Source organism: Naegleria gruberi, assembly GCF_000004985.1.
Source record: "Naegleria gruberi genomic scaffold NAEGRscaffold_5, whole genome shotgun sequence".
In the NCBI taxonomy this organism is placed as follows: Eukaryota; Heterolobosea; class Eutetramitea; order Acrasida; family Naegleriidae; genus Naegleria; species Naegleria gruberi.
The window spans coordinates 197,592-213,707 of NW_003163322.1; the positions used below are offsets into that span (position 1 = coordinate 197,592).

The 16,116-nt window shown below is 33.6% G+C and overlaps 8 protein-coding genes across 8 annotated transcripts; 3 read left to right on the top strand and 5 right to left on the bottom strand.

Moving 5' to 3' along the window:
* Positions 1-60: 60 nt before the first annotated feature.
* Positions 61-2,641, top strand: NAEGRDRAFT_78261 (mannosyltransferase; the record flags this gene model as incomplete). Its single annotated transcript, XM_002681561.1, has 3 exons — positions 61-1,889; positions 1,934-2,174; positions 2,221-2,641. 3 exons carry the CDS (start codon positions 61-63, stop codon positions 2,530-2,532), a joined length of 2,382 nt encoding a protein of 793 aa, XP_002681607.1. The 3' UTR covers positions 2,533-2,641.
* A 1,003-nt stretch (positions 2,642-3,644) lies between these two features.
* On the top strand, positions 3,645-4,958 carry NAEGRDRAFT_62928 (uncharacterized protein; the record flags this gene model as incomplete). Its single annotated transcript, XM_002681562.1, has 1 exon — positions 3,645-4,958. One exon carries the CDS (start codon positions 3,645-3,647, stop codon positions 4,956-4,958), a length of 1,314 nt encoding a protein of 437 aa, XP_002681608.1.
* A 902-nt stretch (positions 4,959-5,860) lies between these two features.
* NAEGRDRAFT_30472 (uncharacterized protein) lies at positions 5,861-6,121 on the bottom strand (the record flags this gene model as incomplete). The annotated part of the gene is made up of 1 exon (XM_002681717.1): positions 5,861-6,121. A coding segment is annotated over one exon (261 nt), but the record flags the coding sequence as incomplete, so codon positions are not given.
* Positions 6,122-6,353: 232 nt separating this feature from the next.
* Positions 6,354-7,658, bottom strand: NAEGRDRAFT_62930 (uncharacterized protein; the record flags this gene model as incomplete). The annotated part of the gene is made up of 1 exon (XM_002681718.1): positions 6,354-7,658. The coding sequence occupies one exon, from the start codon at positions 7,656-7,658 to the stop codon at positions 6,354-6,356; it is 1,305 nt and encodes a 434-aa protein (XP_002681764.1).
* A 127-nt stretch (positions 7,659-7,785) lies between these two features.
* NAEGRDRAFT_78262 (TPR repeat domain protein) lies at positions 7,786-9,412 on the bottom strand. Its single transcript, XM_002681719.1, has 3 exons — positions 9,182-9,412; positions 8,166-9,137; positions 7,786-8,108 (listed from the first exon to the last, which is right to left on the bottom strand). Exons 1-3 carry the CDS (start codon positions 9,332-9,334, stop codon positions 7,809-7,811), a joined length of 1,425 nt encoding a protein of 474 aa, XP_002681765.1. The 5' UTR covers positions 9,335-9,412; the 3' UTR covers positions 7,786-7,808.
* Positions 9,413-9,823: 411 nt separating this feature from the next.
* Positions 9,824-13,196, top strand: NAEGRDRAFT_37722 (ubiquitin activating enzyme). Its single transcript, XM_002681563.1, has 2 exons — positions 9,824-12,472; positions 12,729-13,196. Exons 1-2 carry the CDS (start codon positions 9,842-9,844, stop codon positions 13,167-13,169), a joined length of 3,072 nt encoding a protein of 1,023 aa, XP_002681609.1. The 5' UTR covers positions 9,824-9,841; the 3' UTR covers positions 13,170-13,196.
* Positions 13,197-13,244: 48 nt separating this feature from the next.
* NAEGRDRAFT_62933 (leucine-rich repeat, typical subtype) lies at positions 13,245-14,345 on the bottom strand (the record flags this gene model as incomplete). The annotated part of the gene is made up of 1 exon (XM_002681720.1): positions 13,245-14,345. The coding sequence occupies one exon, from the start codon at positions 14,343-14,345 to the stop codon at positions 13,245-13,247; it is 1,101 nt and encodes a 366-aa protein (XP_002681766.1).
* Positions 14,346-14,610: 265 nt separating this feature from the next.
* On the bottom strand, positions 14,611-15,060 carry NAEGRDRAFT_62934 (uncharacterized protein; the record flags this gene model as incomplete). Its single annotated transcript, XM_002681721.1, has 1 exon — positions 14,611-15,060. The coding sequence occupies one exon, from the start codon at positions 15,058-15,060 to the stop codon at positions 14,611-14,613; it is 450 nt and encodes a 149-aa protein (XP_002681767.1).
* Positions 15,061-16,116: the final 1,056 nt, after the last annotated feature.

Genomic DNA, 16,116 nt, shown 5'->3' on the forward strand with positions numbered 1-16,116 from the left:
GGATTATCGATTATAATGGACTGTTGACACGTTGATTTCTCAATCATTCCACATTAAAAAATGCGTCAACATCTCACACGAAAGAATATCGCTTTTGCTGTGATGGGTTTTCTCATCCTCATTACTCTATTCCAATTCTTTATTGGCAAACATATTGGAAATACGAAACATGACATGAGTATGAAAATTCAACATGTTGCCACAATTCCCGATCAAAACATACAAAATGAAGTGGTAGTACCACTCAAACAACCAGAAGATGTGGAGGTAGCAGCAGATCATGTGGAAAAGGAGGCAGAAATAGAAACAAAACCAACAACAGTCGGAGTGGTGGAAAAGAAGGAGGAACAGAAAGTGCAGAAGGTGGTGGAAAAGAAGACGGGACAGAAGAAGGAGGAAAGGAATAGTTTACTTTCGTCAACCAAAACAACAGCTTCAACCAATGTTGCCTCCACATCATCACAGAAAAAGAAAAAGAATTCTAAACTGAAAAAACAAAAGAAGGAAAATACTAAACCTGTAGAAGAAACAAGAAAATCTACAAAACTTCCACCAGTCTACTTTTTATTTATCTGCACTCTCGATAAGGAACAATGTGAAAAACCAAAACAACAAAGTTGGAAAGATTCACTCATCAAGTCTTACAATCAAATCTCTTCAACTGCAAAGGATAATGTTGAATCAATTAATTTTGTGATTTTTGGTGGTGATTCTAATATTCCATCACTTTTTACACGTGTGGAAACTTCACAAAAGGGCATAGTTCAAAGTGTGAGTGATTTTATTGCCAATTCTATCAAGGACGATAATGCAATGATTATTTTCATAACTGATTTGTCCATTCCAGTTTCACATTCCTTCACTGATACGTACTACATGTTGCAAGATTCAATTCTTGTTGGAAGTATTGTAATTAATGAAAAGAGCGGAAAGATTCTGAACTCGGGTTGGGATTTGAAATTGAGAAGTTGTAAGGGACAAACTACTCATTCAATTGCCTTTACTCCTCACATGTATGGCAAAGAGCTTTCTGCATTATTGGAATCCAATGATAGTGATGAGGAAGAAATGGTTGTTTTCATTCCTTCCTTTAATGGAGCATCGATTCTCAAGCAAACTTGGAAATATTTTGGTGGATTCCAAATGGACTACCGAAAGGATTATATCTTTGATTTCTTGTTAAGAATTCAAGAACACAATCAAGTAGCTCCAATTATTCCTGAAAATATCGTGAAATCATATGGAAGTGAAAATTATGAAGAATATATCATTTCAGATACTGAACCATGTAGTTTGGATGAGAAAATTTCCTTCAGAAATGCAGAATCTGAAATCTCCAAACAATACTATGAAAGTACCATGAACTCATTCTTTAACAGATTGGAAGTTAAGAATATTAATCTAATCTATACCATTCCAGCTGATTTACCATCACAATCACTTCAACAAATTTCAAATGCAATCAATATTGAGGGTAAAATTATTCTCAAACTCAACACAACTCTGAGCGGAATTCACGTGAGTGAGAGTGATAGAATTGCATTCAATAGAATGAAGAATATTGTTCACTCTGATGCGAACATTCCTCTCGTTAATATTGTTCCATTTGATCCTAATTGGAATTGTCCTAGAAAACAATACTGCATTGGACTGTTTATGAGTGATATTAAACAGATTAAACAAGAAGATGTCAACAAGATGAAGCAACAATATGATGAAATATGGGTCTCTGAGCAACGACATGCCAAGTTATTGAAACGAATGGGGATTAAGAAGAGCAAAACTCAATTCATTCCAAATGGAGTTGATACTTTGGCATTCAAACAGGATGAAAACAAGAATGCTCCAACCAATTACTTGTCCGTGTTTTCAGATTGGGAAAAGGAAAGGTAATTAGTTTAATTATTTTATTTAATTCTTATTTCAATAATAGAAACCAAATCAAATTATTGGTAGAATCATTTGCCACAAGTTTTGATCAAGTATCCAATGTCAAGTTGACCATTTTTATTCAAGATTTTACATCTGCTTCCAATGATAAGACCTCTCAGGAAATTATCAAGCAATTGGGAATTGAAACTGTCTTTACCAAACCACCATCAATTGAAATATTACCTTTAGATGCAAGAAAAGTAGAGCTTCCATCATTCTATCGTGATTATCATGTATTACTTGTAAGTTTTTCACAAAACAATCTCAAATTTTAATATCAAATTGCAGATATTAACTGAAAATCAAAGTGCAAGACTCGTCATGCAAGCCATGTCATCAGGCCTCTTAATTGTTTCTCCAGGAGGAGAATTATTCGAATTCCTCAATAAGGATAATAGCTTAATTATCAAGCAAGCCAAATCAGTGGAATCATGGATTGAAACACTCAAATATATTCATTCAGAGGGTAATCTTTCACTCATACATGAATTATGTAAAGTAGCTCGTCTCGACATGGTCGAATATTATGATAATACTGTAATTGCCAAGGATATTTTATCTAGATTAGGAGATATTGAGGAATTTATGAATGCTCATTAATTTATGTTTTACACTCTATATTTTGTATTATTAAGATCAATGATAATCGAGTTGATTAAAATTCGAAAGAAGAAATTTTATTAAGAAATTATAAAAATTAATTGGCGCCAAAATATTTATAACTACAAAAAAAATGACTGATTTATTATCAACCCTCAATTCCGACACTGTTCTCTACAAGACCATGAAGACAACAACAACAACAACAAACAATATGGATGAGACAATTTTGGAGGAGAAGGAAAGAGTGTATGGATATTTGAAGGGAACCAATGATGCTCATTATGTTTTGGAGAAGAAAAAGATAGTGATTGGAAAAGATCCCGATAAATGTGATATTGTATTACATAATGGAAAGACTATATCGCCTGAACATGCCAGGATTGAATTTAGAAAGACTGCAACTTCATACACTTGTATGATTACTGATTTACAGTCACAGAATGGTACATTGGTGAATGATAAACGATTGTTTTTGGATAGTGTCACAAAACAGTTACATCATGGAGATAGAATTCGATTTGGATTTGATCAGACATTTTATACGATTGAGTTTCTTTATGAGGAGGAACAACCAAACAAAAATTCAACAGATGAGAGAGGATTTGTTGGAATACTCAATCCAAATTTCAAACCAGGAAAATCTAGGAGAAGTAAATCAGCTGAAAAGTCTCTATCAAGGCCTAAAGCTGAACCTTCTAAAGAATACAAAGAAAAATTGGAAAAGCAACAACAGGAATTCAAAAGCTTACTTGAAAAGAGGAGGAGCGAAAAAAAGAGGGCGGAAAAAGATCCAAAAGATCCTTCCACAATAACCTTTCAAACAGCAACAGGATCAAAAACTGTCTCTCTAAATGATCTTCAGGAAAGTGATGAGGAAGGTATTGAGGATGATTTTATTCCACAAGAAACAATTAAGGAAACCATATCAATAGCAAAACCAACTGTGGACTCCAAGACAAACTCTCCCAAATTATGATATTCTTTCATCTCGAATTGAGAATATTGAAAAAACTATTTATACAGAACAAAAGAATGAGGAACAGGAATTTTATCATTTAAATCTATTGGTAAACAGCGTACATTTATTGTCTTACAAGTTGTTAAACGAGATGGGACATCAGGATAAAACTAGTAGCGACGCCCATGACGAAGATGACACTCTAGGCCAAAGCAAAACAGTGAGGGAAATAATGACTGAAAAATTGAAGGATGTGAAAGGAATTCTGACAGCTTGTATTGGGAGAGTGAATGTTGTCGATAGAGAAAAGGAACGAACAATGAAAGAAAAGGAAAATTTAAGAAGCCAAGCTTTGGAAAGATACGCAACAGAATTACAAGTAGAGCTGGATACAATACGATTCGAGTTTGAGAGAAAGAATATGTTGGTGGAAGAGTTAAAACGACAATCCCTCGACAGGAAAAAGGATCAAGATACGATCAAGACTCTTAGGGAGTGTTTAGAATTCAAAGATGCTGAAATGAGAGAATTGCAAAGTCAACTAGCTTCTAATTCCTTGATTGGATATAACAGTGAGGCTGCTAAATCGAGAATGCAAAATTTGATAGCTACATTAATGAAAGACACGGAAGAATGCAAGAGAAGAAATATGGAATCACAACATAGGCTCGAAAAGAGACTGCTCGAATGGCAACAAGTGAAGGAAGAAAACAAAAAGCTAAGATTTAGAGTTTCTGACCTTCAAGAAACAATTCACAGACAAATGAACGATCTTCACATCTCTTTAATGCATAAAGAGCAAAAATTGAATGCTTGGAAGTCTAAAGTCGCAGAGTTGGCTTCTGATAATAACGAAATGCGATATAGAGCTGCGGGCTTTTTACTTTCTCTAGTGAGTGAACAAGATAATAGAGATACAGAACTATTATTGAAATATGAGGAAACTAAGAGAAATCTACACTTTTCTCAAATGGAAAATAACGAGCTTCGATTGGAAATTCAAAATTTGAAAGATGTCCTCCAATACACAGATGTACATACAACCAAACAAACAATGGACATGTTAAGAGATAAGATACACCAAATGGAAATTGAATGCTCAGTAGATAGAGTTCTGGAATACCAGAACACCATAACCAATCTAAGTTCCAAAGTTTCAGAATACGAGAGAATGCAAGGTCTCTATATCCAAGAATTTAGTAGATTGAAAAAGTTGAATACTAAATTCAATGAGGGAGCATGTATTGGAACATTGGAACGTAAAATTCAACTCTACGAAAAGAAGATTGAGAGTTTGGAAAAACACATTGACCAAGCTTTTGTGGAAAGAGAGTCTGCCATTTCACCAATTCTGCCCTCCTCACAGATGCAATTGTTGAACCCTTCAAATCCATTAAGTGCTATTCAACGAGTTGAGCTGAAAGAAACTACTCCAAATATCATACCAAAACCTCTTTCTTCCTAGAAGGTCATCAAAAGGTGACTTGAGAGCTGTCATTGAACAAACCCAACAGAGTGAAATAGCTCAACAAGAAACAAAAGAAACATTACCAGTATTGGAAAAGAAACCATCCAAAACGAATATAATTCCAGTTGAGGAAGTAAATAATAGTATAATTACAGATCAATAAATAAAATATTTAATTACATCTTTTTTCTAGCAAGAATACCTTGTTTTATCCTCTTGATATGATTTTTCTCTTCGATATTATATTGTGACAAAGTGGCATCGTCCAATTGTAAAATTTGTAATCTTTGATCCTCACTCATATTATCTATAATATTAATGATATCATTATCAATGTATGCATTTTGATTTTGTGGTTGTCTTTGAGCCATCCTAGGATCTCTTGGATCACTTCTAGGATCAACTCTTGAATCTCTAGGATCACTTCTAGGATCACCTCTTGGATCACTAAATGGTTGATTATGTTGTGGTGGTGGAGGTTGATTCATAGGTTGTCTCATCATATTTTGTGGTGGTGGTTGATTGAAAGGTTGATCTACCATTCCTAGGATGTATTGGATGTGTAATAATACTACAGAAAGGGTTGGGTTTTGTGCCAAAATATTCTTTGCTAATTCCGGATTTGTTTGAACCAAATCTCTCATTTCCACAAGACAATCATATAATTGTTGTTTTGAAATTTGGTTTAAAGCTTCCATTACTGGATCTTGATTAGAATCTGTCATTTGATCATAATTTTGCATTCCAACATTTTGATTCATCATTGGATTATTAGAATAAGAATTTAATCTAGGATCACTTCTTGATGATGATGATGATGGCATTGGTGGAGGAGGTTGATTCATAGGCATTGAATTTCCCATCGATTCTCCTTCCCCAGGCATATTAATTTTGTTATTATCAGCAAAATCAACACGAAGTTTTCTTCCGTTAAAATCCCTTCCATCCAATGTTTTCATAGCATTACTAGCACTACCTTCATCAATAAATTCACAAAAAGCATATCCCTTAGGTTTGTTAGTTTCCCTATCGAAAACCATACGAAAATTAACAACTTGTCCAGCCTCGTTAAATATTTGTTTTAATTTATCGGTAGAGGCATCATAGGCAATATTACCAATGAATACACAACGTGATGGTGTTCGGTTGGTTTTGCTCATTTTTTTTATGATTTTGGATTTAATTTTTTTGCTTTTTTATTGAATGAGAAGTGAGTGGAGTAAGAATTATTGAAATTCAGGACAAAGTTGAAGGTAAACCATTGAAAAATTATCAATAAATCACTGATAGAAAGTCTATTTAAATAAGAAATGAGGTGGAAATTGAAAATGATGATTAATTCCACGCAGAATCATGTGAGCTCTTCAAGTTATCAATGATAATGTCATATAATTACTTGCTGAAATAGTTGAGTAGGGCTTTCTTTGCCTTCCTAAATAATTGAATTGACCAATCTTTGATAAATGTAAAATTCATTCCCAATATTTGAAACTTCCCTAATGCGTGCAATAAACAAAACATTTGAGTGAGTTCAATTGGTGCCAAGTAGTACTTCCTTTCAATATCGACATTAAGTGTGTAATTCTTCAAATACAACAAAACATTTAAAAGGAAATAAAGTGCATACAATAACAACTCAACATCTCCCAGTACTATCATTACAATACCAATTGGCAAATACATTACATAGGCAACAATCAAATAATAGGCAACAAATGGAAAAAATTTAAAAAAGCCCGTAAGTGAAAATCCAATTCTTTCTTCCAACACAGATATGGAATTGAAAAAATAGGTAAATCCAAAAACCTTAGTATTACAATAGAGCAAAACCAACAATGACAAAATAACTGCCACACATTCCATTACAACTTTCAAAATAGCTGGTGAAATGAGTACGTTCATTGGACTTTCATAGCTAATTGAGAGTTGTGATGTTAGTTTTGAAATATGAACTGTAGTGGGATATTGTCGAAAGAGTCGTTGTTGGTTAAATCTGTTAAATCTATTTCCAAACAAGTGGCAAACATTTTCCATTCTCAATTTAATGTTCCTTCTTGGAAGTTCCAAACATTGTTTTGCAATCAAATTGGTAACAAAATTTTGTTCCTGATATTTCCTATGATGCAGAGTTGATACAATAAATTTGTATAAAATCTCTGGATTTGAGAGCTGAGCGTAAATAGAATTTGCTTGTGTGTTCCAGCAAGAGTTACTAAAATTGAGTTTTTGAGGTGGTTTTTCATCTTCCTTTTTAAATTCTGATATATGGAAATTCTTATTTCGTCTGTATCCTTTGAATATTAGAATATCCTCCTTCTTAATTTCATTGATTATTTGAGGTATTTGGCTATTGATATGAGTAATCAATTTTGTATAGCATTTAAATTCAGGATCTGAAACTTCCTTGAGATTATTTCCATCAATTCGAATAATAAAATCCCAATCATGACTATTCTTATTGAGAAGTAAATAATTAAACTTCAGATACAGAGCCAAACATTCCTTCAACTCTTTTCTATTGCAAATTTCCTTTCGTTTCATCTTTTCGACCAATTCCTCCTCTCTGATGGTATAAATTACATTCTTTACAACATTTTCCAAGTGATCCACAATTTTCTCTTGAATTGTATTGATGGTCCAATGGAAATATGGATGATCATTATCTAGAATTCGGAAGGGGAAAAATTCATTAAACATTCTGTTGTTGGTTTGAGAGAGGCTGAACATATCGCATGGAGTCGAATATTTGCAAATCTCAAGTAATTCATCAGAGGAGAGGGAAATCATTTTTTTGAGTTATAATGTTCGTTTTTGAAATTGAAAATTACAAAGAAATCAATGGAATATTTAATTAACATATTTAGATCTTAAAGAGTCAATCTTTTGTGTTTCAATTCCATTGAATTGATAAAAGAGTTCAAAGATTGCCTTGACAAGTTGCATTTCTAAACTCTCCAAGAACATGACAGTCATGTCGAATCTATTCACATCTGCAATCTTTTGCATTAATTCAAAAGCATTCTCCACGTCTTCCTTATTGAATGGTTTGGCTAAAAAGTATTTATGTATGGATGAAAGAATGGTGACTAAAACTTCTGGTGACAAAGAATCATGCAAAACTGAATGTAATCGGGTTGGTGGTATGATCTATATTGTTAATAAATTTAGTGATTATTAAGCCATTTCCAATTTAAAAAAACTTACTCTGAGATAATTAGCAAAGTCTTCACCTCTTAATTCCTTATATTGCTTTTCAAATTCATAGAATGATTTTGGAGCTGATTGAGGGAATGTTGGTTTGATTGTTACCTTGACAGTCTCAACAACTGGTTCCTTATTTGTGACTGGTTCAACAACAATTGGTTTTTGTTCTGGTTTCTTGACAGGTTCACTTCTTGGTAATTCTTCCTTCTTTGGTTCAGGAGTTGGTTCAACTTTAGGTTGGGTCTTAGCTGGTTGTTCTTTCTTTGGTTCAGGAGTTGGTTGTTTGGTCATTTCCTTAATGTTCTTAGATGCTCCTGTTGTAATTAAATCCTCAATTTCCTCTTCCACAACAGGTTTTTTAACGTCAGCAATTATTGTTGTTTTGGTGACTGCTGGCGATTGTTCTTTTGGTTTTTCTACTACTGGTGGTTGAGTTGTTTGTTTTGGAGTTGGCTTTGTTTCTTCCTCTTCATCGTCATCCTCTTGAATGACAACCTTTTTTGCCTTTCCTTCCTCACTCTTCTTTAATAATTCGATAGCTTTCAATAATTCTCTTTCAGTTTCCACATGATTAGGATTTAATTTTCTAGCATATTCAAAATCTTCCTTAGATTCCTTATATTTCTTCAATTCTCTTCTTGCCATACCTCTTCTCATGTAACTCTTGACATAACTACTATTCAATGAGAGTGATCGAGTGGCATCCAATTCCGATTCAATAAAATTAGATAATTTGAAATGTGCTTGACTTCTATTACTGTACACAACTGCATCTTGCTTGAATTGTAAGCTCTTTGTATAAAATTCAATAGCCTTATTTAAATCTCCTTTCTTAAAATATTCATTACCAGTTTCTTTGGCTTTTTCTGCTTGTTCATCGGGATCCAGTTGTGTTGGTTGAGCCTTTGCACTGGTTGGCTGTGTTGTTGCCGATGTAGTTGTTGGGTCACTTCCTCTAACAGGTGGATAACTCTAAAATATTGTTAGATTATTCAAAAGGTATTAATTTTAATTACCTTCTTCTTTTCTCCTTCTTGCAACTTTTTATCCTTTTCAGAAATTTCCTTTGTCCACTTTTGCAAATCATTTACAAACTCATTGTATTCTTGTGCATTATTTCTGATCTGGTGTTGCATTCTAATCAGATTTGATTGATAGTCCTTGCTCATTTCCGAGAGAGTTCCGAAGTTTTTTGTATTTTACTAGTACTTTTTTGCTCTATCCAACAGGGTAAAGACGAGTTTGCTTTTTTTTGTTGTATTTTAATTGCTCAAAAGTTGTATTTGGCCTAAAATTAGATGTTATTTAAGAAAAGAGTTGTAAAGCAAAGTAAGCGATTAATTTAATTGTATTAATTGTTTTAAGAAGGGAGATATTAAAATAATTAAGGTTGTTTTTCCTGAGTTCAAATTCAACAGTTTTTTAAGGATATTAATAACACTTAATTGATTTTATTGTACACTATGCAAGTCAATTCAACCCTCGAAAGATACTTCAATTCTTGTCTTGAACGAACAATTTACAACAAGGTTCAACTTTTGCGTTTCGACACAAGTATGATGTTCATTCTCATCACCCAGCTAAGAGAATTAAAGCAAATAAAAAAGGCTTGAAGGGAATACGAGCCAAAAATAAAATACAAAAAAATGTTGTCAACACCAAGTAGCCAAGACAAGATGGTCGATGAAGTTGCAGCTGATCAACAACCAGAAGTCGATGAAAAGTTATACAGCAGACAATTATACGTGTTGGGTATTGATGCCATGAAGAGAATGCAACAATCGAATGTTTTGATTTGCGGACTCGGAGGTTTGGGTGTAGAAGTTGCCAAGAATGTTATTCTTACAGGTGTTAAGAGTGTTACTTTGCACGATACAAAGAATATTACATTGGAAGATCTCTCTGCTCAATTCTATGCATCTGAAAAGGATGTTGGTCTCAACAGAGCAGAAGTTTCCCTCTCACAACTTAAAGAATTGAATCCATACGTTCCTGTAAAGATTCATCAAGGAGAATTGAACGAAGAGTTTATTACACAATTCTCTGTTGTTGTTTTCACAGATTCTCACATTCCACAACTCTCAGAGTTGAGTGATGTCTGCCACAAGCATAATATTAAATTTATTGCTTCCGAGAGTAGAGGTTTGATGGGATCAATCTTTTGCGATTTTGGAACAGATTTTACAGTCTATGATAATGATGGTGAAAATCCAGTATCAAACATTGTTACAGATATTACAAACGGAAATCCAGCCACAGTTACAGTCTATGATGATAAACCAAGCCACCAATTGTATGATGATGATTATGTTCAATTCGAAGGTATTGAAGGAATGACAGAAATTAACAATACTGAACCAGTCAAGGTTCAAGTTTCTGGTAAACATACTTTCAAGATTCATCTCGATACCACTAAATTCAGTGAATACAAGTCTGGATCTGGTGGTTATGTGAGACAAGTTAAGGTTCCAACAAAGCATTCTTATCAACCATTGAAAGATCAATTGGTTAACCCAACTTGTATTGATTTTGATTATGCCAAGCTTGGTAGACCTCAAAGCATTCACGTTGCCATGATAGCTCTCAGCGAATTTGAAAAGAGAAATCAACATCTTCCAAAGCCATACAACAAGGCTGATGCTGAAAGATTATTGGAAATTGCTAAAGAAATTGTTCCAGAAGCTCTCAAGACATCTTTGGATGAAAATGTTGTCAAGATGTTGTCTTACACTTGTAGAGGTAATTTGAATCCAATGGCAGCATTTTTGGGAGGTATTGTTGCTCAAGAAGTCCAAAAGGCTTGCAGTGGTAAATTCACACCATTGAACCAATATTTACATTTTGATTCTTTGGAAAGTTTGGGAGAAGATGAAAGCAAATATCCAACTGAAGAAGATTGTCAATTCACTTCAACCAGATACGATGGTCAAATTGTTGTTTTCGGTAAACAATTCCAAGAAAAATTGTCAAATGTTAAGGAATTCATTGTTGGTGCTGGTGCCCTTGGTTGCGAATATCTTAAGAACTATGCCATGATGGGTGTTGGTTGTGGAAATAACGGAAAGATGTTTGTTACTGACATGGACAGTATTGAAGTTTCCAATTTGAATAGACAATTCTTGTTCAGAAGAAAGCATGTTGGTTCACAAAAGTCTACAACAGCTGCTGAAGTTGTCAAGGGAATGAATCCTGCATTCAACATTGTTGCTTTGCAAGATAAGGTTGCTCCTGAAACTGAACAAACATTCGATGATGAATTCTGGGAACAATTAACAGGTGTCACTAATGCTTTGGACAATGTTCAAGCAAGACTCTATGTAGATTCTAGATGTGTATATTATTCTAAGCCTTTGATTGAATCTGGTACTTTGGGTGCTAAGGGTAACACTCAAATTGTTGTTCCAAAGTTGACTGAATCATATGGTTCAACTAGAGATCCACCAGAAAAGGAAATCCCAATCTGTACTCTTAAGAACTTCCCTAATGCCATTGAACACACCATCCAATGGGCCAGAGATTCATTCGAAGGTTTGTTCAACAAGGTTCCAAATGAAGTTAACACTTACCTCTCAAAGACTGACTATTTGAAGGAACTTGATAGTGAAAATTCAAGGAAGATGATTTTGGAAAATATTTTCGAATCACTCGTCAGCAACAAGCCAATCACTTTTGAAAATTGTGTTGAATGGGCTAGAATCAAGTTTGAACAATTGTTCAACAATAATATTCAACAATTGTTGTACAATTTCCCAATTGGTATGATCACTTCATCTGGTACCGAATTCTGGGGAGGTGCTAAACGTCCACCAACTCCATTGACTTTCGATCCTAAGGATCAAGCTCATTTGGACTTTGTCATTGCTGCCTCTAACCTCAGAGCTTTCATGTATGGATTGAAGGGATTCACCAAGGAAGAATACGATTTTGCCTCAGTTGTTTCAAAGATTGTTGTTCCTGAATTTTCTCCAAAGAGTGGTGTCAAGATTCAAAGTGACGAAAAGGAAAATAAGGAACCAGAACAAGAATTAACTGAATCAGACGAACAAGAAATTAAAGTTTTGACCTCCAAGATTCCAAAGCCTTCAGAATTAGCTGGATTCCGTTTGAATGTTAGTGACTTTGAAAAGGATGATGATTCTAACTATCACATTGATTTCATTACTGCTACCAGTAACTTGCGTGCCAGAAACTATAAGATTCCAGAAGCTGATAGACACAAGACTAAGGGTATTGCCGGTAAGATTATTCCTGCCATGGTTACTACTACTGCTCTCGTTACTGGTCTTGCTTGTTTGGAATTCTACAAGGTATGTTTACTTTTGAAATTTTACATTTTTTTACCCTTTAATTACACACCTATACTTTTTGTTGGTGTTGCTCTTGTTTGAGTCACCGGGCTATCAGAACAGCTTGATAATAGAGAATATAATTGTCAATGCTCACTCATATAGCCTATATTAACCAATGGTGACAATATAACAGAGCGCATCAATGAAAGTACTGGACCATTTATGTGCTTACATATATTGTTAAATTTCAAATTTTGATTTAAACATACAATAGCTCATGCAAGGTGCTGAAAAGATTGCCACTTACAAGAATGGTTTCGTCAATATTGCTTTGCCTTTCATGACCTTGTCTGAACCAGCTGAACCACCAAAACAAACCTACTTGGGAGACAAGACATGGACTTTGTGGGATAGATTCGAAGTTGATGAAGGTAGAGATATCACCCTCAAGGAATTGATGGATATCTTCAAGGAAAGACACAAATTGGAAATTACCATGATGTCTGCTGGTAAATCTTTAATCTATTCATTCTTTGGTAACAAGAAATCCAACGAAGAAAAGATGAAGACACCAATCAGTAAGATTATTGAAAATACTTCTGGTCCTTTCTTGCCAAAGGAAAAGTATGTCAACTTGGAAGTTTGTGTTCAAGATTTGGATAATGGTGATGATCAAGAAGTCCCATACATTAGATACAAGTTCAGAGGTTTTTAAATGTAGATAAAAATTAATTTATATTCATATAATATTCTTTGATTTGAGGTTTAATAATTGAGAGCTTACATATCATTAAAACCAACAAGAACAAAGGGTCTTGCCAAGTACAACACAACAAAGCACAAATATCACGGAATTATCGAGAGCTAAATTCTTATTGTTACTCGTATTATTATTACTCAGATTAAGAAATGTCAAGTGGCTCATTAAATTGCTCTCATTAATATAGTTTACACCATCATCATCCAGCTGATTAGATGACAGATCCAGTGTGTGCAAATTACTCAAATATTGACTATCTGAAAGGTATTTTGCTCCTGCATTTCCAATAAAGTTTGTTGTCAAGAATAATTTTCCAAGTTTCGACATGAACTGACTCTCTGCAATATATTTGATTCCCTCATCTCCAATTTCATTCGATTTTAAGGTTAATTCTTCCAAATTAGACATGTACTGACTCTCTGCAATATACTTCAATCCCAAATTACGAATAGTATTATCTGACAAACTTAACACTCTCAAATTTGACATGGATTGAGATGAGGTAATATATTCAAGTCCTTCATTTCCAATCTTATTTCTATCCAAATCGAGTATCTGCAAATTGGTCAAGTAAGGACTCTCCACAATACATTTCACACCTTCAGCTCCATAAAACGTTGCACTCAAAATCAACTTTCTCAAATTGGACATGAATGGACTTTGTGTTAAATATTTCACACCATCGAGCCGAAACTCGTTAAAATACAGATCCAGAGTTTGCAAATTTTTCAAATATTCACTTTCTGCCAAGTATTTAACACCCTCATCTCCAATCTTGTTACTTCCCAAGTACAATGCTTTCAAGTTGACCATGAATTCACTTTCAGCAATACATTTCACACCTCTATCCTTTATTTCAGCTCCATTCAAATCCAAACTACTCAAATTTAAAGCCAATTTTTGATCAGTAGAAACCACCCTCACCAAATCACTATAATTAATCCGAAAATATTTAACATGAAGTGGAACAGATTTAGTCAACTGATGCCACTTCTTACAAGTTAACGAGCAAGATCCAATACAATATTTCGCCTCCAGAAATTGAAAGATCAGACAGAGAACATCATCTGACAGCACGGAGACACTCTCTATCAAAGTAATCATCAAAGAGGAAGGCACAGCTTGACTCATATTTTTTTTCGTTTGATTTTTTTGCATCATGCGCTTGAAATTTACTTTTCAGGCAATTAAAATTTTCATGTTCATCAACAGTTCTCTATGAAACTCTTCATTATTATAATATTTTTTCAACGAATTCTTATCTCTCACTATTATTTGCTCAAAAATAATCTAATTAAATACTTTACAATAATATTCAATTATTTTACAATAATATTTATTAATTTACAATTTCAATAATAATAATAATAATAAAAATACACAACCATCATCACTATTATTGTTTAGAACATAAACGTGAAGCAAATTCACGATAATCAAAAGTTCCTTCACCATCAATATTTGCCTCCTTCATTAATTCTTCCCAATCTTCATCCGAAAGACCAGTTGCTTGTTGAATTTGATCTTTAAATTCCTTAGCTTCAATTCTAAAAACATTCTTTGTATCAAAAACTCTCATTGCTTCAATAATATCCTCTGATTTACTGTCATCTCTAATTAATTTATTGACAACTGACATGAATCCTTGCAATTCAATACCATCCTTTCCAGATAAATTTGATTTTTTGGCATCAGAAATTGATGATTTAATCATTGATTCCTTCAATCCCATACTTTTCAATAATCCTTCCATTTCCTTTTCGGAAACAAGACCATCACCATTTATATCTAGGAGAGAGAAGGCTTCTTTTAATTCTTTTTCATCTTGTTGTGAAATGAGGGCCATTTTGATGATCAAGTGATGTTGAGGTTATTGTTTTGTTGGTAACGGAAAGTTTTTTTTAAAATATTTTTTTTTTATGAATAATTTTTTAATATTTTGATGATCGAATGTCAGACTTTTTGGATGTCTCTTGTCAAATCATTAGCCAAACACGGGCCATTTTGCTTCAGAATCACAATGTTGAATAAAACATTGAGATTTATCAATACATTGCTGTTGATACAAGTTATTGGAATAATTGAAAGTTTCTTCATATTTACCTATTTACAAATTCAAAATAGACGAATGTCAAATCTAATATTCTTCTCTGATTACAATTTTTCAATCATGACAATAATATTTAAATATCCAATTAAAAAAATGTCTCAAAAACATCAACAGCATCAACAACCTCTCGCTCAAATTTCCATTCCCAGCAAATCGACACTCTACGCAACAGCCATCAAACAAAATTCATCATCATCAAGAAATCCGAATATTGGCCAAAATGTTGCTGCTTCTTCTTCTTCATCATCAATTGTTGTAACACCTTCCACTCCATCAACTCCTTCAGCAAGTCCGAATTCATCAGCATCATCACTTGTTTTATCGGTGAGACCACTCTCTATTAATCAATGTGAATTGTCTAGTAGTAGTAGCTGTGGTAGTATTGGAGGAGTAGTTGGAGGAGGAGTTGGAGATTGTTTAAAAGAATTAATTAAACAATCGTCAATGAAATCAAATTCTTCGGTTTATGAAAATAATTACAAAAAGTTGGAAAATGATTTAAATGATATTTCATTTCTTGATTTGATTGAATGTAAATTGAATTGGTTGAAGGAAAAGAAGTTTTTTGATCATTATAATATATGTCAGGTTGTGGATTTAGTGTCAATGCCTCATTTGGATTCACATTTCAAGTACAAGACAAAGATTAGATTTTCCAGTGATGAATCGTCGAGTAATGTAGTGTTTGATCCATTTACTTGCTTTTTTGTGAGTTTGGAGAATAGAACTACACTTAGGAATGAAGTGGATTTTTGTAAAAAAGAAGGAAAGAGAGTGAGTGATGATAGAGTT

What these genes read in the sequence shown, in the direction of transcription:
- NAEGRDRAFT_78262 (XM_002681719.1), bottom strand. Translation starts at nt 9,334, where the DNA reads ATGAGCAAGGACTATCAATCAAATCTGATTAGAATGCAACACCAGATC. An exon ending in AAGAAGGAGAAAAGAAGAAG is followed by an intron (nt 9,138 to 9,181) that starts GTAATTAAAATT and finishes ACAATATTTTAG; the next exon opens with AGTTATCCACCTGTTAGAGG. An exon ending in ACTTTGCTAATTATCTCAGA is followed by an intron (nt 8,109 to 8,165) that starts GTAAGTTTTTTT and finishes TTAACAATATAG; the next exon opens with ATCATACCACCAACCCGATT.
- NAEGRDRAFT_37722 (XM_002681563.1), top strand. Translation starts at nt 9,842, where the DNA reads ATGGTCGATGAAGTTGCAGCTGATCAACAACCAGAAGTCGATGAAAAG. An exon ending in CTTGTTTGGAATTCTACAAG is followed by an intron (nt 12,473 to 12,728) that starts GTATGTTTACTT and finishes AACATACAATAG; the next exon opens with CTCATGCAAGGTGCTGAAAA.